At 47.2% G+C, this 24,569-nt stretch overlaps 9 protein-coding genes across 9 annotated transcripts; 4 read left to right on the top strand and 5 right to left on the bottom strand.

Moving 5' to 3' along the window:
• The first annotated feature begins 23 nt into the window (after positions 1-23).
• Positions 24-897, top strand: BDV27DRAFT_126134 (uncharacterized protein). The gene is made up of 2 exons (XM_032066482.1): positions 24-652; positions 720-897. The coding sequence occupies exon 1, from the start codon at positions 97-99 to the stop codon at positions 394-396; it is 300 nt and encodes a 99-aa protein (XP_031928930.1). The 5' UTR covers positions 24-96; the 3' UTR covers positions 397-652; positions 720-897.
• A 2,364-nt stretch (positions 898-3,261) lies between these two features.
• On the bottom strand, positions 3,262-4,351 carry BDV27DRAFT_98979 (uncharacterized protein). The gene is made up of 2 exons (XM_032078150.1): positions 3,932-4,351; positions 3,262-3,874 (listed from the first exon to the last, which is right to left on the bottom strand). The coding sequence occupies exons 1-2, from the start codon at positions 4,155-4,157 to the stop codon at positions 3,420-3,422; spliced, it is 681 nt and encodes a 226-aa protein (XP_031928929.1). The 5' UTR covers positions 4,158-4,351; the 3' UTR covers positions 3,262-3,419.
• A 1,721-nt stretch (positions 4,352-6,072) lies between these two features.
• BDV27DRAFT_126126 (uncharacterized protein) lies at positions 6,073-6,617 on the bottom strand. The gene has a single exon (XM_032066481.1). It carries the CDS (start codon positions 6,581-6,583, stop codon positions 6,413-6,415), a length of 171 nt encoding a protein of 56 aa, XP_031928928.1. The 5' UTR covers positions 6,584-6,617; the 3' UTR covers positions 6,073-6,412.
• An 856-nt stretch (positions 6,618-7,473) lies between these two features.
• Positions 7,474-8,525, top strand: BDV27DRAFT_126121 (uncharacterized protein). Its single transcript, XM_032066480.1, has one exon. It carries the CDS (start codon positions 7,951-7,953, stop codon positions 8,305-8,307), a length of 357 nt encoding a protein of 118 aa, XP_031928927.1. The 5' UTR covers positions 7,474-7,950; the 3' UTR covers positions 8,308-8,525.
• A 2,081-nt stretch (positions 8,526-10,606) lies between these two features.
• On the bottom strand, positions 10,607-12,737 carry BDV27DRAFT_98907 (beclin 1). The gene is made up of 2 exons (XM_032078148.1): positions 12,571-12,737; positions 10,607-12,508 (listed from the first exon to the last, which is right to left on the bottom strand). Exons 1-2 carry the CDS (start codon positions 12,683-12,685, stop codon positions 10,977-10,979), a joined length of 1,647 nt encoding a protein of 548 aa, XP_031928926.1. The 5' UTR covers positions 12,686-12,737; the 3' UTR covers positions 10,607-10,976.
• A 207-nt stretch (positions 12,738-12,944) lies between these two features.
• BDV27DRAFT_98893 (Myb-like DNA-binding domain protein) lies at positions 12,945-15,216 on the top strand. The gene has a single exon (XM_032078146.1). It carries the CDS (start codon positions 13,231-13,233, stop codon positions 14,926-14,928), a length of 1,698 nt encoding a protein of 565 aa, XP_031928925.1. The 5' UTR covers positions 12,945-13,230; the 3' UTR covers positions 14,929-15,216.
• Positions 15,125-16,961, bottom strand: BDV27DRAFT_98889 (putative cysteine synthase). Its single transcript, XM_032078145.1, has 5 exons — positions 16,598-16,961; positions 16,458-16,517; positions 16,290-16,408; positions 15,550-16,223; positions 15,125-15,493 (listed from the first exon to the last, which is right to left on the bottom strand). Exons 1-5 carry the CDS (start codon positions 16,892-16,894, stop codon positions 15,321-15,323), a joined length of 1,323 nt encoding a protein of 440 aa, XP_031928924.1. The 5' UTR covers positions 16,895-16,961; the 3' UTR covers positions 15,125-15,320.
• A 101-nt stretch (positions 16,962-17,062) lies between these two features.
• On the top strand, positions 17,063-18,880 carry BDV27DRAFT_98883 (class I SAM-dependent methyltransferase). Its single transcript, XM_032078144.1, has 3 exons — positions 17,063-17,425; positions 17,494-18,464; positions 18,540-18,880. Exons 1-3 carry the CDS (start codon positions 17,095-17,097, stop codon positions 18,747-18,749), a joined length of 1,512 nt encoding a protein of 503 aa, XP_031928923.1. The 5' UTR covers positions 17,063-17,094; the 3' UTR covers positions 18,750-18,880.
• Positions 18,881-18,948: 68 nt separating this feature from the next.
• On the bottom strand, positions 18,949-24,533 carry BDV27DRAFT_144104 (uncharacterized protein; the record flags this gene model as incomplete). The annotated part of the gene is made up of 4 exons (XM_032070211.1): positions 18,949-20,499; positions 20,563-20,819; positions 22,565-24,287; positions 24,363-24,533. The coding sequence occupies 4 exons, from the start codon at positions 24,531-24,533 to the stop codon at positions 18,949-18,951; spliced, it is 3,702 nt and encodes a 1,233-aa protein (XP_031928922.1).
• Between the last annotated feature and the right edge of the window lie 36 nt (positions 24,534-24,569).

Here is a 24,569-nt window from a genome sequence, read left to right as displayed (position 1 = left end):
GACTTGATATGCCATGTCTTTCTTTTTTTTTTTTTTTTTTTACTTCTATCATTAGTCCATGAGCAGGAGGTCATGTCGGGTTGACTCCCTTGCAACATGGATCTTACTACTAATGGGCGGGACCTCATGACTACTTCACTACTGGATATTCAAGCGTTTGGGTGCTTAGAGGTATACGGATTCGTTTGCATGTTTCATGTTTCTCTTTTTCTTTCTCGCGTTTATTCTCACGTTCCACGGTTTCAGCGGCCAGATGACTATTTATATTATTTATCATTTTATACCGTGTACAGATTACCAATTTTTTCCTTCTTGTTATCATGGACAAGATTTTACCGGTTGATCAAAGCCACACACATCTTCACACGAAGTAAGTACAGGACAATGCCTATGTAAACCAACAATGAAACAACGAAACAAAAAAATTCCAAAGTAAAACCGACTCATGATCCTCTAGACTAACCAATACCGGAAATCTCCACGACTCAAGTTCCTTATCGATTTTAGCCCGTAGAAACTAAAGATCAAAGCGTAAAAGAACCACCGTTCATCCATCACCCAACTCTATTCTCCATCCGGCAAAACAACCCGTCCACTACCCTGCAGTGTAACTACACCATTTACCCAAGCGATATTTGAATATCGATATCCTCTGTTCAGACTCCATTTGCCTCAATTAGATAAGATCAGTGGCGGCCAAAAGATATTCATTAGCTTACCGGTTGTATTTGGGGGTTGTGGGGAGGTACGCAACGTATGTACGTATGTGTGTAATTTTAATCGTAAAATAATTCTACTGCTAATTAGCTTGGCCGGTGATAGTGCTATAGTTAAATATATGTGTCGATTTAAGATATTCTTCAGGGAGGACTCATGTTGATCGCTGTATGGGATGAACTGATGAGGTATGTACGTACATACTTTTGTTGTTCGGCAAGAAGATTTACTTTATATAAGGGTTCAAATTTACCTTATATATTAATTAACTCTAATTCTCCTAGATAGGTACGGTACAGTATCTGCATATCATAGAGAAGGAAAAAAATAATAGCGCATATAGATCAAGTATTGTGTACACAGTATACTAGCAGTCTAGCACTACGTCAACGGCTACGGGGAACTTCACACATACTCCACCCCCCTCCTCCTCAGGACAGAAATGCCACTGATGCAATTGATAAGAACTCGGTGGCAAAAGTAAGGCGAATGACAGAGCTACCATGTGTGAAAGATGGAGATATAAAGTTAAGTGGCAGTGGCAGTGGCAGTGGCAGTGAGTTTATTACTAGTAGGCGGAAGCTGCTCATATTTCCCCTTTTAGAACGCGGTCAAAAGTACTGATACGGATAGTATTGTATGATATGCATGGAAACGACTAGGAATCTGGGTATTTATTTACCCTTGTGACCTTAGGATCGCTCTTTCCGGACGATCACTCCGGAAACGGGATTTGTGGTGATTGGATTACATCATGCTAGTTAGTCTCTGAAGTTTGCATTTTCTGGTGGTGGGTTTTGATGCCCGATATCTAGCGTCAGGATTGGGGGGAGCGCTTTTTTTTTTTTTTTCATGTCTTTTTTCTTTTACTGGTTTGTTGGGAATTTATCTTTATGATCTGGGATCTTGAAAAAAATTGGGAAATTGGAGGGGTGTTCGTTACGCGTGGGGTTGTAAGGATTCTCTTCTGATATTAGGTATGTTTGCTATTTTCCTGGGGGCCGAAGGTACCAGTAACAAAGTACGGGGGATTCCGGGGGTTAATTTATATAAAGATCGACAATCCAGTCAGAAGTGACGTTGGGACCTGAAACCACCGGCTCTGGCGCTTTGATCTACAGCTGAACGAACTGTGGCGGACTATGCTCGAGACAGGGAAGCCGAGTGCCAGTAGTCCAATCGGGGAAGGAAGTGGGATCCGGCCCCATTCCTTGTTGTCTCGGTGTAACTGGATGGCTGTTTATTTGATTCAGATGCGGATATTATTTCCGGCCTGGTCTGCTGGCTGGTGCTATTAGTCAGTTCCTCTTAGCATCTGTCATTGGGGCAAATGTTTGTGTTAACTGGCAATCAAGTCGTAAGTGTAGCCTTGTTACGCAGTAGTATTATAGTCATGCCAGATGTTATTCAAAATGATTGACGACAAAATTCAAAGAATTTAGGGTCCAACAAATTTTTCATTTCAATTTCCTGCCCGTGTTGAGAGGCCTGAGCGGACCAGGGAGGCGCTGATGCTTGCCTGGTCCTCTGTCCGACGTGGCTCTTCTCCACTGGGGTTGACGCTGGCGTGGTATCCGCTGAGTGTTTTTCGTTTGATTCCTCCTACTTCATTTGATCTCATTGACATCTCTGGATGAGGGGTCGACTGACGGCTAGTCCTGCAGGAAACCACGCGTACCTGGCAGGGTAGGAAGTGTCGCTCGCTCTCTTGTGCTTCATCTAGCGTAGACTGTGCATCCTATGCGGTGTCTGTCGTTATCTCGGAGTATACTTGATAGCCTCAAACTTGGATTCCACCCATGGGGGTTGCGCAATATGGTAACACTAGGAGTGGTTGCCTTCTGAAAGCCTCGCATGAGCCTTTGTACATTGTGAAGCCAATTAGTTAGTCTCTCTCGAAGTTAGCGACTTTTTGTTTCGTGTGTAAGTTCTCCTTTGTATGCCGGATGGGTGTGATGTCGTGGAGCTGCTAAGGGCGGCACGGTCCGGGCCGCTGTTGTACGGAGTAAATCCAAAGTGACAGGGTTGTGGAGAATAACAGAAAGGGTTATGGTGTGTTTCTGCTGCAATGCACAGCACGAGAGGGTCACGGTGAGAGATACTTGATCGATTAATGTATCGTAAGCCGAAATCGTCCTTGCAATGGAGGTTCGCCGCAGCAGAATTCCACTTATGTTGTAGGCTAATTTGACGTCCTTCCGAGACCGTGGTAGGTTAGCTGCAGTAACTTAATGATCCTTAACGATATGCTGTGAAAGGTACTTAACGATACTGCGTAGGGATGGTAGTAAAAAGGACATTTGGACAGGCATGGCAGGTACATCATCACAGAACCGCAATTTTTCTCGCCATGGAATCCCGTACACCTTGATTTCTTTTCATTCATGGGAATACCATAACCTACATCAGACGTTTCCCGGTTAAATCAAGCCATAGATGCTCTATATAGTTAAAGTCCGAACAGCAAAGGAAAGAAAAGGGAAAAAAAGAAAATTAAAGAAAAGAAAAACGGGCTCAAACGCTTAGAAGGGATTGGGGCGATGAAGTGTTACAGAGTCAAGACCGTTCAGTGCTTAACGATGAAGTGGCTGCGGGGAATAATAAAGGTGGGGGGAATCAGGGGAGTCGAGTTGACAACATCTAAGAATGAACCCAGAGGCTCGGCAGATCCTCACTCTTCGTCTCTAGATAATCCGTGCCGCTCATAAAAGGGGTGTGCGGTTTTCATCTTCATTAGGGTATATAAATCCGGCCATTGAGGCCTCAAGAGTATCGTGAAGAGCGAGAAGACGATTCTGAAAGGAATCAAGATCCTTCCACGACACATCATCCGTGGTTTTGGGTGTGTCGTTTGGTAAGTTGGGGCTATAAGTTGTCGTCGGCAAAGATTGGCTATCATCAATCTCTGAAGCAGGAGTCTGTTCTATCTTGAGCTTGTCGTGACCTGCGTTTTGATTAACCAAAGTTTTTTTCTTCTGTGTTTTTTCAAGCCAAAACTCATAGTGCTCGGTGAAGCTTCCGTGAGTTGTACAGGCTACCGAAGAGGATGGGGTCATCTCACTGCGAGGTGACATCGTCTCTGGCCGGGGAGACAAAGTCGAGCTTCTATCTCTAGCATCGGGCTCGGGAGTATAGCAACTCATATCAGATGGAGTATCTGGTTTTGTATAAACAGCTGATACAACAAATATCTGATCACATAGAAGCAACCTACCAGGCTCTGGGCTTGACCGATGGGTCTGCGGTTGGGTTTCGGGTTGAGACTGAGGTTGAAGTTGAGGTGGAGATTGGGACTGAGACTCGGCGCGACCTTTGTTATCCCAGTGAGTACCGTATCTACGGACGAAACGAGCGATACGTTTCGAATCCACTTCTTGACCGGCGACTCGAAAGCCAGTTTGCTTTCCGCGGGCAGCTCGTTTTTGTTGTTTTCGGATCATCACATGAACTTCTTTGGCTTTTATATTCTTCCGAACATGCCAGGCTGCCAGCCGGTCTTTGTATTGTTTTTCTCTGCGAAGCTTATGCGTTAGGGGTGTTTTTAAATTGTTCCGATTCGGCTGTCGAAGAAAAAGAAAACAAGAAAACAAGGCGCAAGACAAACAGGAGCTTTAGAAAAAGAAAAGAAAATCGAATTGACGGGAGCAACAACGGCAAACAGGAACACTGTGTATCAATTTTCCAAATACATCCACAGGTTCCAAAAGTCCTTGGGGGGTATACATAGAGTAAATCCAGGATTCAAAAATGACAATAGAGGTAGGAGGGGACTAGCACTAATGGGAGGGGGATAGGGGGAACAGGGTGAGAGAGAAAAGGAAATGGGAGGTCAGTACGATGCATGAAACTTATAATCACGCTCCATGATTCTCTTAACATCTCTGAGTTTTAATTGATTGTCACGATAGAGTTGTTCGATGATCGGACGGTACTCGTGCCAGTCGTCGGATCTGCGGGGGCGAAAGATGGATGAGGAAGTGGATGGCGAGGGAGAAATGGGAGAAATAGCGGATGACGGAGGCATGGAGCCATCCATTGTGAGCAGATCTTCAGAAAACACTGTCACTCATAATCTTGCGCCGTATCGAGGTGAGAATTAACTATCTCAGCAGATGTCGGGAAGTCGAGGACGAGCTGAAACGATGAAAGTGTGGAGAAGGACAGCAGATAGGGACCGGAAAGAGTACTGGAGGTGAAGAAATAAGAAAGTCTTATGTAGTTACAGAAATAGAATAAGGAAAAAAGAAAAAAGCGAAAAAAAAAAAAGAGGTAGATAGGAGAGGCGTAAGTGCGAAAGCAGTAGAAAGTCGTAGTTGGTTGACGGGTGGTCAAAGCAGCCGCAATAACAAGATCGAAAAAAGGTGGTCCAACGGAGTCAAGGCTTGGGGAAGTGGGAATTGGTAATAATTATAATGATAATGGGGGACGATGATGTAGTGTATGTTAGTAGTAAGTAGTTCGGTCAGTGACCGTACGTACATACATAGTTAACTAAAGTTAGCCGTGATTAAGAGAGAGAGAAAAATTAATAATATGAAAATTGCACAGAAAATAATAGGATAAAAACCGTCGAGTGTCAGAACAGAACAACGATGTCGAGGAAGTGAGAATAATAATAATAATAATAATAATCGAGTATGCATGTGTCTAAGTATGTTATACGCCGTAACAATTGGTTCCAAGGACTTGGCTCTCCTCTCATTTCGCTGGTCTTTTTGCAATTTTTCTCCTCTCGCAGACTACACTCTCCTGAATCTTTCTTCTTAACCTTCCAACCATATCCTGCCAACAAATCATGAAAGTGGAAATCAAGTCAGCAGTCATCCAGGCATCACGGGAGTATCAAGAAATAAAATATCCAAACGAAACCTAGATAACAATGGCCATACCGAAGCTCTCTTCCCACCCCCCCAATACATACAAAGAGATACTTTACTTTTACATAGTACGGTAGGACTTCCGGTCCAACGGGGCAACCGAAGTGGTTCGCCCGCTCGGATACGGAGCAGCTAAACCTCCCTGAGGGTTAGCGCTTCCAACTAATCAAAAGCACTGCTGCTGACTGGCAGGGCCGCCTGCCCTTTGCGGCGACTTGCTGCTAGGACCGACTGGCGGGAGGCTCGATCCCTGCTTCCCCGAGCCAATTGAGGAATAACTGCTTGGGTCCGTGTACTTTTGTCACGTTCTGACCACTGCATGTACATGTAAGTACTGCCCACCTCGGTCTGTGCTTCCGCTAACGATATCCATAGTACCAAAGTCTAAGGAGCTAAGCACCATCCCTGGGAGGTTCTCCCAGGTTTTACCACCTTTGAATATAACGGATTTGAGACAAAGACGCCAAAGGAGGAATAAAAAAGGGGGGAGAAAGAATGAAAGAATAAAAGAATGAAACAAATGGCAGAGGATTTGGAATAAACCTAGAATCAACAATGCCTTATGTGGGTTATCTCAATGGTAATACCATCAGCATGCTAATTACAGTTCAGTTGTCGACGAAACATACATACATGTATGTAGGTTGTGAAAGAAGTATTTTTAATCTACAAGGAGGCATGATTGACATCAACTTGCCTATTATAGCAACGTTCTGAGAAGTAGAGGGTAGTTGAGAAAAAAAAATAATTAATAATAACCAACAATACCCACTCACACTGGTTTTCAGGACAAAGAGAACAAAAGACCATGCCGGGCTTTATGGAAAGGTGTTCTTCCATATCCTTTTTGCAGGGCGACAGAAGAGAATTTTAAAAAAAAAAATAAATAAAACAAAATAAGGAACAAGATCTTCAGACAAATAAAAAGAAAAGAAAGAAAAGAAAAAGAAAACATTTAAGGAGGAATTACTGCAGTGAAATGCTAACATGTAAAAACAATTACCACTGTAAAAGTGATCACTTTGTCTGCATACGCTATCTTCTGCAGGTGCAACATTCGAGGATCATTGTCGGTTGTCAGATCACCAAGGTTAGACCCTTCTTTAGCCTTGAACATTGTCCGAGATGTGCGAGGTGGACAGGGATCGGCTTTAGTATTCTTTTCTTTTTTGCCTCCGAGGCTTTCAGGTATTGTTCTTGGAACGGTGTTTTGTTCTACTATTAGAATCGGACATTCTAACGTCGTCATTATGGAAGTAAGAACAAAAGAAAAAGACAAATACAGAAAAGAACAAGTACAAGTACATAAAATCTACTATCAGAATCCCCGTAACGACTTAAAAAATGTGGCTGGTACCTTATTCCATTTCTTTCATTATTCTCTTTCTTCTTCCCACCTACTTGGCTTTCCCATCCTTCAAGTAAACGAAAATAAATCCATTTAATCTATTTGAGCCCTAAAGTGGGAAAAACGCTCGAGACGGTGTGGCAAAGTTCGGGCCATAGGCTGGGGCCTGAGCTCCAAATGTCCACCAAAAGTCTCCTAGCGATGGAGTCTTAAACGTCCCTATCAGGTTAGAGTATAACGGCCCCATTATTGTTGTATATTAAATTTTTCGAATTAGGAGTAGTCGCAAGTTTGGTTTTTACTGACAGATGCGCTAGAGATAGTCGAACTGTCAAGTACAAGGAACGTCGGCCCGGAATAGCATATTCGTCGGGCTATGATTTGAATTAGTTCAGCAAAAAGTAATCAAAGAGAGCGAAGGAAAAAAAAAAAAAAAAAACCAGAAAACAAGTTCACAATATATGTAGTAATTAATCAACATTACTGACACATGGACAATCCGTTTGCTATAAAGTTTCGCTAGAAATTCTTGTCGAATCCTCTGCATTTTCTACATATGGTGAAACCGTTTTGGGTGGAAAAGAATGCTATTCAGAACTCTACTCGACTCTTCGGTCAATTACCCCTCTGATGTCTAGCTGCATATTTCACTTCTCCTGTTTAAGGCTACGAGAAAACGGTCGACCACGCTGTCCCCAAGTAGATCCTGCGGCCCGTACTATGTATAGACGACAGGTCGTGCCTACAGGCCAATGAGCAGCTAATACTTGGTACGATTTCCCTGTGGGCGCGGCATGAAACAGGTAAATGTGGATAGCATACCCCATATCAAATGCATCGCCTCTACCGGAAGGGACTCAGCGCACGCTTTGAACTTTTAGTGCTGTACCTTTGGTACTTTTGCCGCTCATAATCCCCTCAGTATGAAACGCAACGAACAAGCCTGTCGAATCTTCCGGACATATTCGCGAATTATCCCACCATGTGCAATGATCACAGTGCGATAGGATGTGGCGCCCGTTGGGGCTCAAGATTTCCAAAGTTTATGACCTTCGTCATCCTCCGCCAATTGGTTGTTCATCATGTCTGACAGATCACATGGGGAAGAAAACGCGTACCCGAGGAAGGGAGAGAAAGAGAGAAAGAGAAAGATTATCTCTCTTGTGTGTTTGTGTCTCCTCTAACCTAGGTGCTGAGACCATCACTCACCTGACAATAAATAGCATCAGCATCCAGCGAGGGATGGTCGATCCCACTGTCGATGGATGGAGACCACGTGAATCAGCATTCCCACAGGCTAGTTTGGTAGTAGTTGCCTTGAGCAGTGCGGCATTTCTATTGTTTAGGTATGTTAAAGAATATTGAAACGGACTAGAGGACATAGGTATGCACATGATTCAAGGGTCATACTGGAAATAGTCCTTTTCCTACTCTAAATTGGGTTGTTGACGCTCTCGGTGTTCGTCTTCACTAAAATATCGATGTAGTAACGACAAGTCTTAGGAAATTGTATCGAACGATTTTAAAAAGAAAATGAGGAAACTTAACAGGTCACGGTATCTCTTTTCTTTCTTTCTTTCTTTTTTTTTTTTTTTTTTTTTCTGTCAGAGTGGCTGTGTTATCCTATTACTCATTCAGACATAGTACGTATACCGGGCTATCCATATTGTCCAATGGTCAACGTGCGCAAGACTTTTATACTTACTAGTCTATAATATAACGTACAGTGACCAGCATCTACTCTATCCAAATCCAGATGGACGCATCTACCTGGTCGTTGCATAGTATTGTTGGTATCTAGGGTACATCGATACACAATTTTTAATAGATCAAGAACCTAAGGTCCCGGTGATTCTGCTGCAGATTTTTTGAAACTATAGAAAAACCAAAGTAAGGCTGATAGGGCAAATAAAGTAAGGAGTGAGGGCAAAAAAAAAAAAAAAGATAGCTTCAGCTGACATAGAATAGTTTTCATAAACCTTAGCTCACATCAGACCTAATGGTAGTCCTCCCTCTGCCTGCCTTAGTATAGACATGTGGATCTTAACGGCAAGAAGCGGAGGAAGTTCACGAGAAGCTACCGTTTAGTATGGCTTGGAGGTACAGGTTTGCTCCAGGCTCTCAAGCCATAGTTTATTGCTCGAGACTCTTCATGGTGGAAGAGACATCCACGCGAACACTACATATGATACGTTGTTCCCCTTTTGCTTCACTATGAACCTCTATAAAGATAGATAGCACCATTCCTTTAGTTTCAGACTCAAAACTATTGCCCTGCTGTGTAGCATGCTACATATGGAAGGGGGAAGGAGGCGTGGCCTCTCACTATCAGATGGATGTATAGGCTTTGTTAAGCGCCGGTGCTAATTCATCTGTCATAGTGTTGATATCAGACAATCATGACCAGGGTACAAGGTCTACAGAAAGGATATGTAATAATAATAGTGTCCTACAATCCTAATGTATATGTGATCCAACTATCACTGCCAGAGGTTGCGAACATAGATTCTGTTTAGTGAACGAAATCCTCCCGCGACGCAACTATAGAGCAGTGGATTAAGGATCGGGGTGTGAGTACTAACCTGACTCGACTAAGCTGTATCTAACATCATACAAAACCGTACTAAAGACTGAATTCTTTTTTTCTTTCTTTCTTTCGTTCTTTTTTTTTTTTTTTTTTCTTTCCTCCGTCTTTTATTCTAAAAGTACTAATCAATGTATGCTAAAGTACGCCCCAAGTATAGCCCAACTAAGACGTAAGGGCCAAGAAACAACAGAAATAACAAGGAAGCCTGACAGTTACGTTGATTCTGTGACCTCCTTCCTGTCACGCCGAGTCCAAGTTTCCTGTAACTGTGGCTCGCGGAGATATTATGACCTATTGCTTCTTTAGAGACACCAATAGCGTTAGAGGGGGGGATTTCGATTGCCAGCATTTCCATTGGGCATACACTTGTCTGGGGGTTTTCTTTTCTTTTCTTTTTTTATTTATAATTCTTCTTAAGTAAAAGAAAAGGAAAAAAAGACTCAGGGAGAACAAAGAAACAAAGAGGCAAGGTACGTAGTAAGATTCTTCCTCGTGCGCCGTGTGCCCGGGAGCGGGCCGAAACATTCCTGGTCGACGTGTAGGATCCACGCAACCGTCGGTACAACATCGACAGTCCCAGCGCCATGGATCTGCTGAGTCCGTCTTGAGGTGGTTGCATCCTTAGTGTTCTTTGTTGTCATTACATGAGCATCCCTGTTCCGTATAGATTCTCTTCCGTGTGTCTGTTGCCCCAAGTGCGTTGACATAGCTAAGTCGAGGGTTTCTGTGCTAGATAGCGCGAAAGAGGCTAAGAATCGGTGTGCGCAGAGACGAATCTGGATAACCTCAGCCCGTGTTTCTTGTCATGCGAAACAGCGGGAGGTCACGTCGTCGCTTTTGAAGGAGCGACAAAATGATGATCTCCCGCTATCTTTATTCTGTCTAGTGGCGTCAGGGTAAGTCCTGTTGTTGTCACAAGACAAATTCTGCCAGATGCCTGTGATTTCTTGTCTCCTCCACTCTTCCTTCTCTAGTTTGACACCTTATTCCTTTTTTTCTCTCTCCCTTCCTGGTATTCGCATGATAGTAATAGTGATGTCATGGCCCGACCATATCTTACATCCATAACGATAGTTGGGCATAAGGACAAAAGTACTTCATGATAGCGCTAATGATCCGCCGGTTTAAGCAGAGCGGCATGAGTCCGATGCAGGGGCGATGAAACGTCGAGTATTCTGTATGGTTTCAAGGAGACAAGTATACAATTAGCCCGCGATTAAGGCCGAGCCCTGTAGTCACTTTGCCTTAGAAGTATTCATCGACTTTATTTCTGAAATGGACACTGAAAGAGGGCCGTCTTATCCAAATCTGTCCACTATACGGGTCGCCGGAATAAGGGCCATTAGCTGCCCGCAGTGATAGCATGACGCTAGTGCTGGTTGAGAAGGATAGGTTAGTCGCGTGTTCTCTATGGTTGAACCGCCTTTGCATCTTTTGTATTACAGTCTTATTTGTTTGCAGGGCCAGCTGTTGCAAGCCTAGCTTGCTCACCAGCTGCAACAGCTGCGGCTGCAATGTCAGCAGAAGTATTAGAGCCAGCGCTGGCAACATTGCTTGCATGGGCCAACAAGAACTTGCAACAGGTCAATGTGTATTTGCAAGCACGAGTCCAAGTCTCGTCATTATTGTGAAAGCCCAATTTGATACTCGCATCTCCGATTTTATCTCGTTTGATGGCATATGGAAGCTTCAAGCCCGGAGCGGTAATTCCGGTATGGCCTCGTCGATTCAAGGGCATTGGAGCTGGCTTGTTCTCCACAAACTCCCCAAGCTGACGTAGACACTCCAAGAAAGCCACCATTCCTGCATCGAACCGGCGGTGAAGCCAAGGAAGGTTGAGTGGCAAGTCGCCAGAGGAGAATAAGTCAAGAGTGGTAATCTTGGGCGGTGCCGACGGAGTCGCGCTACCCCCAGCGATGGTGGACTGTGCTGGTGATCCCCGTGGATGTTCGATTTTCTCAATTTTAGACATCGATCCCATTGGCTTGAGTTGGTACCCCTGAAATTCAAAGCCCAATTTATCCGCGATGGTGGCCAGCAATAAAGCTGTCTGGCCCCAAGCTGCGTTAATCTCCGGCCAATCTACGGATGGGTTTGTAAGGCGCCCAAGTCGCAAGCCATTTATAGTGCCAAAGTATCCGTCATGGCCAATGCAGAAAGCATCGTTATAAACATTAGTCCTCTGTAGCCTTTCAAGCTGCCGCGAGTCATGGTCGTATCTCATATTAAGAGCATCCCGCTCATTTTGAAAATCGGCTAATGTTAGAGAAAAGGTGTTGCGGTCGCGCCAAAACATTTCCTCTTCCAGGTCTAATTGACGAGCCTCCTCTTCAAGGTCAGCTATCTCTTCATCCAAGGCTGCTTTTTCCTGTTCCAGCGCTACAAGTTCTGCGAACGCAGCCTCCTCTGCCTCTAACGTTTCTTTGAGGGACTTTTCAGCCGCTTCAAGTTCCTCAGCCGTTGGGACAGATGAATTTAGGTTCCGTAAAAATGAGATGTAAGCATCTCGCTCCTTCGTGGCATCTACCATTCGTTTCTGGAGCCCGTCCACAAGCATTTCCGTGCATTCGGTGCAGATTGGATGATCAATATCAGAGCGAGAAGAGATGATTTCAAAGAGGCGGCTCGTTCGCTCAACTTGGTCCGCAAATGACCCATCGTCCGTTTCACGTTCAGCATTTTGAGTATTGAGGGGTCGTTTGCCTTTCGGAGTGTTGTCGCCATTAACACCACTTGTCGCATGCGGTGGCCCAACTTGAGACTCCGTAAGCATAACGAAGGACATGTTCCCACTGTCTCCTCGTCCCAGCCTAGGAGGGTTGTTCTGGTTACTGCCAACTTGGCGCGGAGCAGGAATGGATCTTCGATAAACTGGAGACGTAACTTTCTTGGACACACGGTCGTACAGGTCTCGTCTTTCTTGAGGAAACGAATTTCTGGAGGCAGACCCTTGCTCCGGTAGAGTTTTACCTGTAGAGCCTGAATAGATTAGTTATGCTGTATAAAGAAATCCAAACTATGCAAATCAAATGGGACTATACTGGTAAGCAGATCGAAGGCAGCTGGATTGAGCGACTCCAGAGAGCCATCCAGCTTCAACTGAGTTCGGCATTTTTGGCAGTGCATGTTGGTAGTCGATTGAAGATGCCCTTCCATTCATTATGGAGACAAGAAAGGTTATCAAGGCAAGCGATGTTTGATTGTTTGCTTGATAGAATTGGGAATGATGTGCGGCAGGGGAATCCGTTCGCGGAGAGACGTCATGCGGCGATCCCGTGCCAACGGCGCGTGTTTTGGTGTCCGCCCGCAAAGGCTGAAGCCTCGACATATGGTCAATTTAATTTTGTAGGATGCGCTATCATTCAATTAACATAAACACTTTCTAGCCGTAGCATTGTCTCAAGTTTGGAATCTAGGTAGCTAGCTATTTCCTAACACCACATTGTTTTCCAGTTACTCTGTTTATACCAGGAAGACAATAATTCTTGCCGCATCTTCTCATGAATCGGTATGTAATCCTATGACACTGTCCGTCTGCATTGCAATGTGTATCTTTCCAAATCACTAATTTTCTCTCTTGCAGTAGAGTAACGTGTCGATCGTCCTACCCGTCCTTCTCTCTATAACCTCATAGAGGCCGCAGCTAATCCTTTATTCTTCTATCGCGTTTCACACCCAAAACGTGCTTCTATACGAACAGCATGATGATGGAGAGACCCCTCAAGAGACCTCGATTATCCTTTGCTACCGGCGCAGATGATGAGCCAGGTGATATAGACCTACAAGAAGCGCGCGCTCAAAACGATGAACGCCTCAAATCGATCTTCGAGGGAATTTTCGAAAAATACGGCAAAGACTTTACGGACGTGGGAGATGAGATTGATTTACAAACCGGAAAGATAGTAGTGAATAATGGACATATCCAGGGGATGGAAGATGAGAACGATACTGGCGCAAAGGGCCGTTGGCTGTTTGAGACGGAAGAATCCGCACTGGATGATGCAGCTACTGTGCACAATATCTCTCAATATTCGGAGACAGGGGCTTGTGGTAACCTTCTGGAAGATGATAACACCTATCTTCAACACACACAAGCAGCAACGCAGACTCAACCCGGGCCAGACCTCGATGGACTTTGGGAGAGCAGAGAAAGTGAGGCCTCGATCGCCGAGTCGGATATCGACGAAGATAGGTTGAGTGTGGATTCTTTGTTGGATACAGCACTAAGTGTCCAACACGGCCCAGACGACCCCATTCGGCGAAAAAGCCTGATGGATACAGACGAGCCCGTTACGGAAAAAGCCAAACCTACGGCGGAGACATCCACCCAATCCCAAATCCTGCAGAAACACAGCTCTATAGAGGCAGTGGATTCAGTGTGGCGCGTCCCTGAAATTAGTGGCGAATTCTCTACGCCTCCATTGAGCAGATCACGACCAACGGTTCCTTTCAATGTCGTACGGTCCGCATCTCCGCCCGGAGCAGGCTCTATCTGGGCACTGCCCGGGAAGTCCAGGCGTAATACCGACGTTACGAAAAGGAGATCCGCAAAGAAATGTGAAATCAGCGAGCGCAAGTGGAAGCCTCAATCTAGTCCGATTATGTGCGACTGGTCTTTCGCACAGACACCGGATGGAAATGAATCCGACGACCCCTTACAGGAAAACTATCAGCCGTCGCCTACGCCGAAAGGGGCCCTAAAAATTAGAGGGAAACGACTCGGACCGGATACTCCGAGTCATACGAAGGGCGTGGTTGATGATTGCAAGGTGTCTCCTTTGCGAGACGATCGTGTCTCTCGACTGCGCCAGACTTCGCTCAACCCCGCGGAAGACGAGCGCAATAATTCGGAAGCAACAAATCAACCAGAAACCACCTTTAACAATGTGGCTTTGGGTACGCACCTTGTAACCAAGAGCGGTACTAAAATTCATGGCATCTCGCCCGACGTTACACAGGACCCAAAAATCACACCGATTGAGTGTCAATCCAAATCCCATGATTCTACTAGCCCAAGCAAGCGTGCCAGAACGACTATTACACCAGATGAAGCGAGGCTGATTGTATTTTTGAGACAAGTACAGGGGAAAAAATGGAAGGAGATTACAGACCATTTACCGTGGAAAAAGCTGGCGCAACTTGTCCAATGGAATCACTTACACTGGCATGAGCGCCGGGCGAACCCACCTCCACTGTCCAAGCCTTGGTCGAGTACGGAGCGAGAGACTCTCCATGACCTCAAGGACCAACGCGGCCTTACATGGCATGCAGTCCGCGCAAGGTTGCCTGGGCGATGTATCGCGGAGATCGAATTTGAGCTTTTGAGACTCTGGGTGGGTGATGATGTTTGGAACACCGAACAACAGGATGGGACTGCGGCATCTTTCAGCATGAATTAGCGATTAGATGGACCCGATGACCAATTTTCCGAGCCACAACACAGCCTATCAACAGGAGCGGCGAGGATCCGGGCCACAAGATCCGTCAGGCTGCTCCACGACACCCTACTTAGGAAGTCACTCATTAAATAGTATAAAGGCGAATCAGTCGACTCGGATAGTTTTCCTGCAGTCTCGAACGTCGTGGGGCAAGCCAACCTGCAGCTGAAACCCAACAAGTGAAGCATGCTAGCGGCTGCCCTGCATAAGACCGAGTATTACCGGCCACAGAAGGTCAGAAAATCCCCCGAGTAGCGCCTTCAAAGAGGCTGTGCTAAGCGTGCTTCAGGCTCCACAGTCGCTCGGTGATAAGTCCTGTATCGCACATAATATAGTGTACAATAGACGGACCTTTATTGGTCATCCTTTGCGTTCAAAACGTCCTCCAGTTTTGTGTCTACCGCCCCGCCGACATCCCCGGCTCTAGCCCAGAATCTTGAAAGATGCCTGGAGCCAGAATCAGATAGGACTGTGACGATTCTATGGCCCGGGCCAAGTTTCATTGCCGTCTTGACCGCTGCAAAGCCTAGAGCAAAAATCAGTATTCCGAAGTGTACGGAAAGGAGACAAAAAAACACCTACAATTAACAGCACTACTGCTTCCGATGAAGATGCCATCCTTTTCTACCAGCCACCTGGCCATTGCTAAGGCCTGAGCATCTGTCACTCTTACAGCATCATCAACCAGCTCCTTTCCTGCTTCAAAATTGGCTGTCACGCGGTTGATTCCAATACCCTCGACAATAGTGTCAACTTGTCGCCGTCTTCTAGTACCTTCTCTCTCTTTTAAATCGAACATTACGCCATAGCGGACTCTGTTATAAAGCCCACTGCCCTGTGGATCGGCAAGCACAACACTTAAGTGAGGAATTCGCGGCTTTAGGAAGAGTGCTACACCAGAAATTGTGCCTCCGGTCCCAGCTCCTGCGACGAACGCATCAAGTCTTCCATTGCATTGAGCATAGATCTCGGGGCCTGTGCCGTTGAAATGCGCTCTCCAGTTCGCTTCGTTCTCAAATTGATCTGCAAAGAAGCCTCTCCCTGCTTTGGGTCCGGAAAACTCTGGAGGATCGGGCATCAGAGGTTCCAAGTTTGACTTTGTAGTAGAAGTAGCTGTATGAACATTGGCGAGGGCTCGTGCTCGATTGACAAAATTTTCCTTTTCCACAATGGGAGCAGGCGGGACACGATCCACAATTGCGCCAAGTTTGAGAAGCAGGTTTGATTTCTCAATGGCTTGATCAGATGGCATACAGCTATGTTATCATTAGTTCAAGATACAGAGGGTTAGAGGTGAGAAGTATATAGACAATGTTACTCACATATGAGCCAGATAGCCCTTTGCGCGGGCTAGAGTGGCCAACGATATCCCAGTTGAACCGGAAGTGCCCTCGTAAATTGTATCCCCGGAATGGGGTGTCAAGATTTCTCGTTCCTCAGCCTAGACAAACATTAGGACAATTTAAAAGTAACCGGATAACAGAACATACAAGTTCGATCATGCTCAGTGCGACACGGTCTTTGGAGCTTTGGCCAGCTCCATTCAAAAACTAGCTCCAGGTCAGCGAGCGTTCTATGTGGCAACATGGAACGAACATCAAATGAAAAAGTGGTAGTAAGAAATACATACTTCAGCCTTCCCCAGTATCTCACACCCCGTAGCGTCAGACAAGGACTTGATTCGGAATAAGGGAGTATTTCCTATACAGCCCTCGATCCCCTCCACTATCACAGGAGGCCCGGGCCTAGCTGCAAGAATATCTGCGGGAAGATCCTGTATGTCACTTGTAGACTGATCATGACGTCGAGCTCGATATTCTCGGAGGCGGTGTTCTAGCTCCGGATAGAGAAGATCCTTGAATCCCAGCGTCAAGAGGGCTCCAGCTATGAAGGCTGTGCCTATGTAGACACGACAATGGTCATTCATATTTGGGAATAGAGTAAACCTTTCTTCAATGACCGCGAGGAAGAAAAGTTACGCAATTAGATTGAAGGTCGCGCGGGAGGGACGCCGGAGAAAACGCTCGGGCCACACCCGACGTTTAAGCAGTTGCAGGTCGTCGTTTCTCTCCGTCTTGCTCTCGCAACGCAACTTGCGACTCTCCACTGCTGTCAATTTATCTGCCCATGGACTCCCCAGTCCTCAGTCAGCTGTTCCGGCAGCTGTTCCGGCATCCTGCCTGTCAGTCACTTCGGTCCTTATCTGCCCTCGCAGGCCGCAGGCCGCAGTGCATTCAATTATCCACACCACGTCAACAATGCCGTCCATTTCTCACGCGACGTTCGGCAGCCAGGCGGAAGAATGTCGATGATGGCATGAATTGGAATAAACGGGGCGACTACCCCAAAGATATTGAAGAGGAGTTGAAGGAATTCCCGCTTGTTACGGCCAAAGACCTGCGTCATCGGCGCGAACGGCCGCGACAGGTGAAGATGTTGACTAGAGAATTCATTGACGGTATGTTTTCACCAGTGCACCGCTAACGCTTAGTACTGCTACTCATATTCTTTCTAACCTCACTCTAGATAGTCTATATAACCCCCACTATGGTTACTTCTCAAAGCACGCGACTATCTTCAGTCCCGGCGAACCATTCGATTTCAATAACATCGAGGACGGGCCAGCGTTCCATCGGATGTTAGGGGACCGGTATACAGAATTTGAGGACCGCTTAGATGAGACACAACCAGATATAGCTCGCCAGCTGTGGCATACACCCACGGAACTTTTCCGTCCCTACTACGGAGAGACGATCGCCCGGTACTTGGTATCGAACTACAAATTGACACTGTACCCCTACCACGATCTGATAATATACGAGATGGGCGCCGGAAACGGAACGATGATGATCAACATATTGGATTTTATTCGCGACACAGATTATGAAGTCTACCAGCGCACCAAGTTCAAGATCATCGAGATCTCGTCCAACCTCGCAGGCCTCCAGATGAAGAACCTGATGGACTCGATCAACGCCGCAGGCCATCTAGACCACGTCGAGATCATCAACAAGTCCATCTTCGATTGGGATACATACGTGCACTCCCCATGCTTCTTCCTTGCCCTCGAGGTCATCGATAACTTCTCTCACGATGCAATCCGCTACGACACCGCGACGGAACTCCCCCAGCAGGGCGGAGTGCTCATCGACGCCGACGGCGAATTCCACGAATACTACAATGCGCAGTTAGACCCCGTGGCCTCGCGGTTCCTCCGTGTGCGACAAGCTGCTGCGCGCCGCGAATATCCTAGTCCTTTGGGCCCCAGGCTCACCCGCGGTCTACGCAAGTCCATCCCCTTCCAGCGTCCTTTCACTCTCCCCGAATACATCCCCACACGACTTATGCAATTCTTCGACATCCTGGACACTTATTTCCCGGGACACCGGCTCGTCGCTAGTGATTTCAGTAGTCTTCCGGATGCCGTTCCGGGTATCAATGCGCCCGTCGTGCAGACCCGGTACAAGCGCCGGACTGTGCCAGTATCCACTCCGTTTGTACGTCTTTCTTAGCTCTTATATCCTATAAGTATATTGCGAAGAATAAATTACTAATGAGACTTCGCGCAACAGGTGCATCAGGGGTACTTTGATATCTTCTTCCCTACAGACTTTAACGTCGTCGAGGACCTTTACCGGGCCACTACTGGGAAGTTAACCCAGGTCATGAGCCACGAAGACTTTGTCCGCCGCTGGGCATACATCGAAGACACTGAGACGAGAAGCGGTGAGAACCCGCTGTTGACCTGGTACAAGAACGCCAGCATGTTGATGACGGTATAATGTATTGATACTTGTATATGTGTTCGAAACGAGTGGAGGCACATAAGTATAAGCAAAAGAGAAACATATTCCCCGGTCTCATTTATTGGCATTGTATTCTTGATCATATATATACAGTACACACGGCCCAATTAACCATAAATCCACTGACTAGAGACGGGGCTATTTCTGAAAAAAAAAAAAAAAAAGTCCCCCAAAATCACAGTTTAGCTTGGCCATCTTGGGCACTATTTCCCTGCCATGCGAATCCAATCTTCTTTCCGATCCCAGGCTCAACGATGAGATTCACCACCGTGACCGTATCATTTGAGAATCCCTCCCGCGTAGCAGCTTCAAGTTCTTCCTCGGTACGAACGAAGTACCCCTTTCCACCGCACATGGTGGCCAGCATTTCGTACCGCGTTTCGTACAACAGACTGGTGGAGCGTAGTCCTTTCTTTCCATCGTCTGATTTCGTGTCGTTGGCTGCGGTCTGATCCTGCAGGGTCTTCCAGGCATCCTCTGTCGTGGTGTCTCCGTGGTAGATTCCAGAGTTGTTGACTACGTATATCAACGCTGGGATTTTGTAACGCGCCAGAGTCTCAATTTCCATGGCGCTGAAGCCGAATGCACTATCGCCTTCCAGAGCTACAATCTTCTTGGGCTTGTTGCTGCCTGGGGACGCGTTGTATGCCTCGTGGGCAGCGACGATGTATCCCATGCCCACGCCCATAGTGGCATATGTACCGGCATCAAGACGTTGACGGGGATGGTTGAGAGGGAACATCGAACGAGATATGTCCATAGTGTTGGCACCTTCCGAGACGTATACGATGTTCCCTTCTTCGAAGGGGGTCATGGAGTTCAGTGTAGATTTGATAATATGATAGGCGCGTTGGTACGTCAAGGGGGTATTCTGGGGCGTAGGTCGAAGTGCCGCTTTCTGGGCTTTGGCTTCATTCTTCTTTGCTGACTCGGCCAGGAGCGACGGGAACCGGCCCTCGGCGGGAGAAGGAGCATACCGCCAATTTGACAAAGAGGATACTAACTGGTCTACGACCAGCTCGATGTCTCCGACGATACCTAGCTCTGCTGTACCGGCGTTGCGTCCAATCTCCTCTGCACAGATGTCCACTTGAATGATCTTTGCTTTGGGTGACCATTTAGGTGCTTCACCGAAATGTAGGATCCAGTTCAAACGTGCGCCGAGGACCAGAACAACATCTGCCTGTTTCAAGGCAGTGCTGCGTGCACTGGACGCATTCAGTGGATGGGAATCCGGGATGACACCCTTGCCCATTGGCGTGGGCAAAAAAGGGATCTGTGTCTGCTCGACTAAGCGGCCGATTCCGGACTCTGCTCTCGCATATGCGGCGCCTTTGCCGATGATTAGGAGCGGCGAGCGTGCCGTCTTCAGTAATTGGATAGCCTTGCGGATCAATGCTGGATCGCCGCTCGCCTTCGGCGGGGACGGGACTAGCAAGGTTTCTGGCTCGGGTAGACGAAACCCTGGAGTTGCCTTGCCTTGAATGATATCGGCAGGTAAGTCGACAAAGGTTGGTCCGGGGCGACCATACCAACAAGTCCTATAGGCGTTCTTCACAGCACCAGGGATGAAATCAATAGATGACGTTCGCACCGCGAACTTGGTATGAGGTGTCAGGAATGAGATCGCATCCATCTCTTGGAAGGCTCCCTTAGTCACAGCTGTTGTTTCAGCCGATCCGGCGAGAACAAGAAGTGGGAAGTTATTCGCGGAGGCATTGCCAATCTATCGAAGTATCGACGGTCAGTACGAGCCGGACAGTTGTTTCAGTTGCGGAGATGAACTTGCCCCCGCCAATGCATGGAGAACACCAGGCCCTCCTACGACGAGACAGACACCTGGTCGTCCCGTCATATACCCATAGACGCTGGCCGCATAGCTGCATGCCTGTTCGTTGCGGAAGGCTACAAAGCGAATGCCCAGGTTGATAGCTTCCTCGGCGATCTCCACCACCGGAATTCCTACAATGCCGAAGATAACATCAACGCCCACATCACGCAGCGTCCGAGCGATCAGCTGAGCACCTGTTGCCACGGCCATAGTTGCTGTTTCTCAATACAACTAATTTGAAAAGATATCATAGACTGAAGTTCGTCGACATGGATGAAAGCTAGTTGGGCTGCTCACAGTCCCCGGCAGCCGGGAAGCGGAGAGCGGCGAGAATGCGGAGGAGCTCCAAAAGACAAGCTTCCGAGGCTCATTTCATGGTTGCCTCAGGCGCATAACTCTCGGCAGATATCATCAGCCCTACTCCGTACTACATAATCTATTTATTCCCTTTCGCAGTTCACTCCATATTGAGAAGCTCCACAAGGTCGTCCCCATGGTTTTACAAACAGAATCTGAGGACCTGTGAAATTGACACCAGAAACGGTCACCTTTCCCCCATAACTTTTGGATAGCGAGCCGTCGCTTCACTTGCGCACCCTCCTTTCTGTTGATAATAGTTCCTTCGCAAATATCTTGTTTTTGTAGCTTTCTTCATGGTATTCATCCTGACCCTGAGTCCTGGCCCCGCATGTAGCTGACAACAGGAGCGTTAGAAAGTTGGTCCTGTTATAGACCTGAATCGATGAATGTGCACAGATCAGCCCCCCACCCCAACCAACATAGACTGACCACCTAAATAGAAGAAGGGGCAATGTGTAGGACAGCAGAAAGAGTATAAGAAATTATCAAACGTCCAACTATATCATGTGTGTGGTTTTCTTTCGTTTTCTTTTTATTTGACAGGAGCGTGCTGGCTCCACTCTAGTAGAAGATGATATAGGAGTTCTAACGAGGGCAAGTGCCACTTGCGGCCACAAAGATCGAAATTCATTTTTGCATATACGCTCCTGTTAGAAGATGGAAAGATGATTCCCAGGTTATATTCTATACCCTATTGGGGTGTTCCAGAATTTAACCTTACCTCCCACTAACTATACCAAAAGAAGGCAAGTTTGTCTTTGAATAGCCGTATCTCGGTACTGTTACTGATGCAACTAACCCATCGAAGTTCCTTATAGTCCTTGGTTGTTCTTCTCCAACAATTTATTTCAGCCATGTTATCGTCAAGCTGTCGTCCTACAAAATATAGACTTTCCAGTTTCTCAACACACAAGACAGTGCATATTTTTTATCATGTCACCACAGATTAAAGGATGGACTGACTGCCTTTGCCTATATAATAATTGAGGAATTCGATTCAAAAGACCCACGAATTGCAATGCACAATGTTTGCTGTTATCGAGACAGGCGATGCTATCTACTACAGCGAGCTACCTGCAAGGCTGAGATCTCATTCCAGCAAGCTACGGCCACACTCAGACCATATTCCCAAAGCTCCCCTTACCTGATACCAAGAGATTTACTGAGACGTCTCTGGAGTTGCCCACCAATATCAAGAAACAAAGAGATCGAAAGGGCCGGGCAAGCTTTCTATGTAGGAGTAACAGAGGGTAGGTCACACCGTACAGAACGACGTACTGAGGGTATTAAACTCAAACTGGCAAAAAAAAAAATTTAACTCGATAAAGTAATTCACAGGTCCATAGTCTACATTCATCTAAAACCCGAAAGCGCTGCATTTTGACCCATATATGGAGAACCATGGTATCCAACATATCAACAGTGGCATAAACCGTATAGACACCGCATTCTAGGTGCAGCCTAGAAAGAAAGGAACACGCAACTCAAAGGAAACTAAATGGCATCATTTAAAATTCAAATTCCTTCCGGAAGACATTCACATCCATGCCAGCCACGACCATGTCGGCCAGATCCCGACGTCCCATCTGGCTGAACACACGTCGCAGGGTGTCATACAAGTTAGTGCTCTGGTTCTGGCTGATGTGGATCATCCTTTCAAGCTGTTCATCGTCGACACCACCGTCTCCGCCGATAATCTCACGGGCGCGCTCACGGCCTTCCTGCTCGACAACACGGTGCATGGAAAGTGCGCCCAACAGATGCTGAGCAGCTTCTGGGTAACAACCGATATTGATGCATGACACGCCCAGATTATATCTCGCGCGGACAAAGTTGGCATTAATGTTCAGGGCTTGCTCATAGGCTTCGATGGCCTCCTCAGAACGACCCGAGTTGGCAAGAGTGGCTCCGAGACGGTTCCATAGCAGATGAAGCTGCTCCCGCTGGTTCACAGTTCCCGACTCAGTGGAGGCCAAGGCGGCAGAGAAACAATCAACGGCCTTGTCGTACTCCTCCGCGCAGTAGAAAAGAACACCTAGGCCGACCTGCACGTCTGGGTCCATTTGTTCTCCCGAAGGCGACAACTGAGCTGCCTGGATGAAGAATTCTGTGACTCTATCGTGAAGGATCTGACGATCTGTGAATCCTAGGTCTGCATCGGACGAAAGATCCTTGGGGTTAATGATCTGCGGATACTTCACAGAGAGCCAACGTTCCAGTGTGCGGTAGGCCGTGGAGTCATAGCCTTCATTTGTGTAAGAAACGGCGAGCCCCATAAGCGCATCCAGGCTGTTCGGGTCCACCTTCAGAGCCTGTTCCAGAGAACGGATGGCAGGGAGTTCCTTTTCGTTCTGAGCTTGAGCAGATCCCAGCATGGTCCAGGCTTGTACATGTTGAGGATCCTTCTGTACCGCGGCTTCGAAAGCCAATGCAGCCAAAGAGAGGTTACCACCCTCGCGCATGATCTTCACACCTTCTTCAAATGGATTGTTGACATTCTTGAACATGTTCTCTTCTTCAAACATATAGTCACCCAGCTGAGGGTCCCGGAAACGAGTGTTGAGAGAGTCAAAGTGATCCCACTCTCCCATATCTCCCATGTGTAAGCTGTCAGTAACATTAAATTCGGTATCTTCTTCTGCCAGTTTCCTGCTTGCTGCCGTCTCAGCTTGAACTTTTTGCCATACGTTTTCAAAAGCATCGTAATCTGCTTCTTTACTAGTGCTGGAGGTGAAGACTGACCTGTCAAGATCGTTCAGTTCCGCCTCGATAGCATCATTAGCCTCATCGTCCAGCTTCTGAGTATCCGCGGTTTCCATCTCGGCAAACTGTGCCTCCCAGTTCTCGTCGTCTAATTCAACCATTCGTCCCTTGCCCTTATCTTGCGTAGTAGCATCCATCGGTTGCTGCTGCATCGCCATAGGGTTATAAGCAGAATGCATCATACCCATGCCACCCATGCCACCCATGCCCATGTAGCCCATACCCATAGGACGCTGGAAACCCGACATCATCGGCGACGGACCAGAAGTAACCGGGTTGGCAGTCTGAGGCACGCCAGCCCTACTCTGTTGTTGGAACCGGGCAAACTCCGCCGGTGTGAATCCCGAGCCATTATTCATCATGGGTCCCTGAGGCCCGGCAAAGGCAGCCTCCATGCGAGCCTGCTCACCGGGGTCAAACTCGGCCGCCCAACCCGGAGAGCCAGTCCGAGGTGGCGTGGTCTGGAATTGGTCCAACTCGCGTCTCAGGTGTTCCATCGCAAACGGTTGTGGTGCAGCCCCGGGGATTTGGCCAGGTTGTTGAGCGAACTCGTCCATCATCTGCGTGCATTGTCGAGCTACCGTTAGAACCGGGGAAGAACTAATGAGACGGTGTGGCGTTCGGCTCGTTCATACCTGATCTTGTCCACCCATCATTCCCCTTGACCGCATGCCTTCTTGCATGCCCCCTGGGCCCCTCCCAACGAGCCGATCCCGCTGGAGGGACTTGTCATCTTGTACGTGCTTTGTAAACTGTGTCAACGGGTTTCCCGCCGTAGAACACTCAGCGCCACCGAGGAATGACATCTTCAAAATAATATGTTATAACCGTCTTTCAATATG

This window comes from Aspergillus caelatus (assembly GCF_009193585.1).
Source record: "Aspergillus caelatus strain CBS 763.97 unplaced genomic scaffold BDV27scaffold_61, whole genome shotgun sequence".
Taxonomy (NCBI): Eukaryota; Fungi; Ascomycota; class Eurotiomycetes; order Eurotiales; family Aspergillaceae; genus Aspergillus; species Aspergillus caelatus.
The sequence above is the reverse complement of the archived record's forward strand: the minus strand, read 5'-3'. Positions and strand labels throughout refer to the sequence as shown.

What these genes read in the sequence shown, in the direction of transcription:
- BDV27DRAFT_126134 (XM_032066482.1), top strand. Translation starts at nt 97, where the DNA reads ATGGATCTTACTACTAATGGGCGGGACCTCATGACTACTTCACTACTG.
- BDV27DRAFT_98889 (XM_032078145.1), bottom strand. Translation starts at nt 16,894, where the DNA reads ATGAATGACCATTGTCGTGTCTACATAGGCACAGCCTTCATAGCTGGA. An exon ending in AGATACTGGGGAAGGCTGAA is followed by an intron (nt 16,518 to 16,597) that starts GTATGTATTTCT and finishes ACCTGGAGCTAG; the next exon opens with TTTTTGAATGGAGCTGGCCA. An exon ending in AAGCAGTAGTGCTGTTAATT is followed by an intron (nt 15,494 to 15,549) that starts GTAGGTGTTTTT and finishes TTTTTGCTCTAG; the next exon opens with GCTTTGCAGCGGTCAAGACG.
- BDV27DRAFT_98883 (XM_032078144.1), top strand. Translation starts at nt 17,095, where the DNA reads ATGGACTCCCCAGTCCTCAGTCAGCTGTTCCGGCAGCTGTTCCGGCAT. An exon ending in GACTAGAGAATTCATTGACG is followed by an intron (nt 17,426 to 17,493) that starts GTATGTTTTCAC and finishes ACCTCACTCTAG; the next exon opens with ATAGTCTATATAACCCCCAC. An exon ending in TGCCAGTATCCACTCCGTTT is followed by an intron (nt 18,465 to 18,539) that starts GTACGTCTTTCT and finishes TTCGCGCAACAG; the next exon opens with GTGCATCAGGGGTACTTTGA.
- BDV27DRAFT_126121 (XM_032066480.1), top strand. Translation starts at nt 7,951, where the DNA reads ATGTGGCGCCCGTTGGGGCTCAAGATTTCCAAAGTTTATGACCTTCGT.
- BDV27DRAFT_98893 (XM_032078146.1), top strand. Translation starts at nt 13,231, where the DNA reads ATGATGATGGAGAGACCCCTCAAGAGACCTCGATTATCCTTTGCTACC.
- BDV27DRAFT_98907 (XM_032078148.1), bottom strand. Translation starts at nt 12,685, where the DNA reads ATGGAAGGGCATCTTCAATCGACTACCAACATGCACTGCCAAAAATGC. An exon ending in TGCCTTCGATCTGCTTACCA is followed by an intron (nt 12,509 to 12,570) that starts GTATAGTCCCAT and finishes TAATCTATTCAG; the next exon opens with GCTCTACAGGTAAAACTCTA.
- BDV27DRAFT_126126 (XM_032066481.1), bottom strand. Translation starts at nt 6,583, where the DNA reads ATGTTAGCATTTCACTGCAGTAATTCCTCCTTAAATGTTTTCTTTTTC.
- BDV27DRAFT_98979 (XM_032078150.1), bottom strand. Translation starts at nt 4,157, where the DNA reads ATGATCCGAAAACAACAAAAACGAGCTGCCCGCGGAAAGCAAACTGGC. An exon ending in TCGGTCAAGCCCAGAGCCTG is followed by an intron (nt 3,875 to 3,931) that starts GTAGGTTGCTTC and finishes ATACAAAACCAG; the next exon opens with ATACTCCATCTGATATGAGT.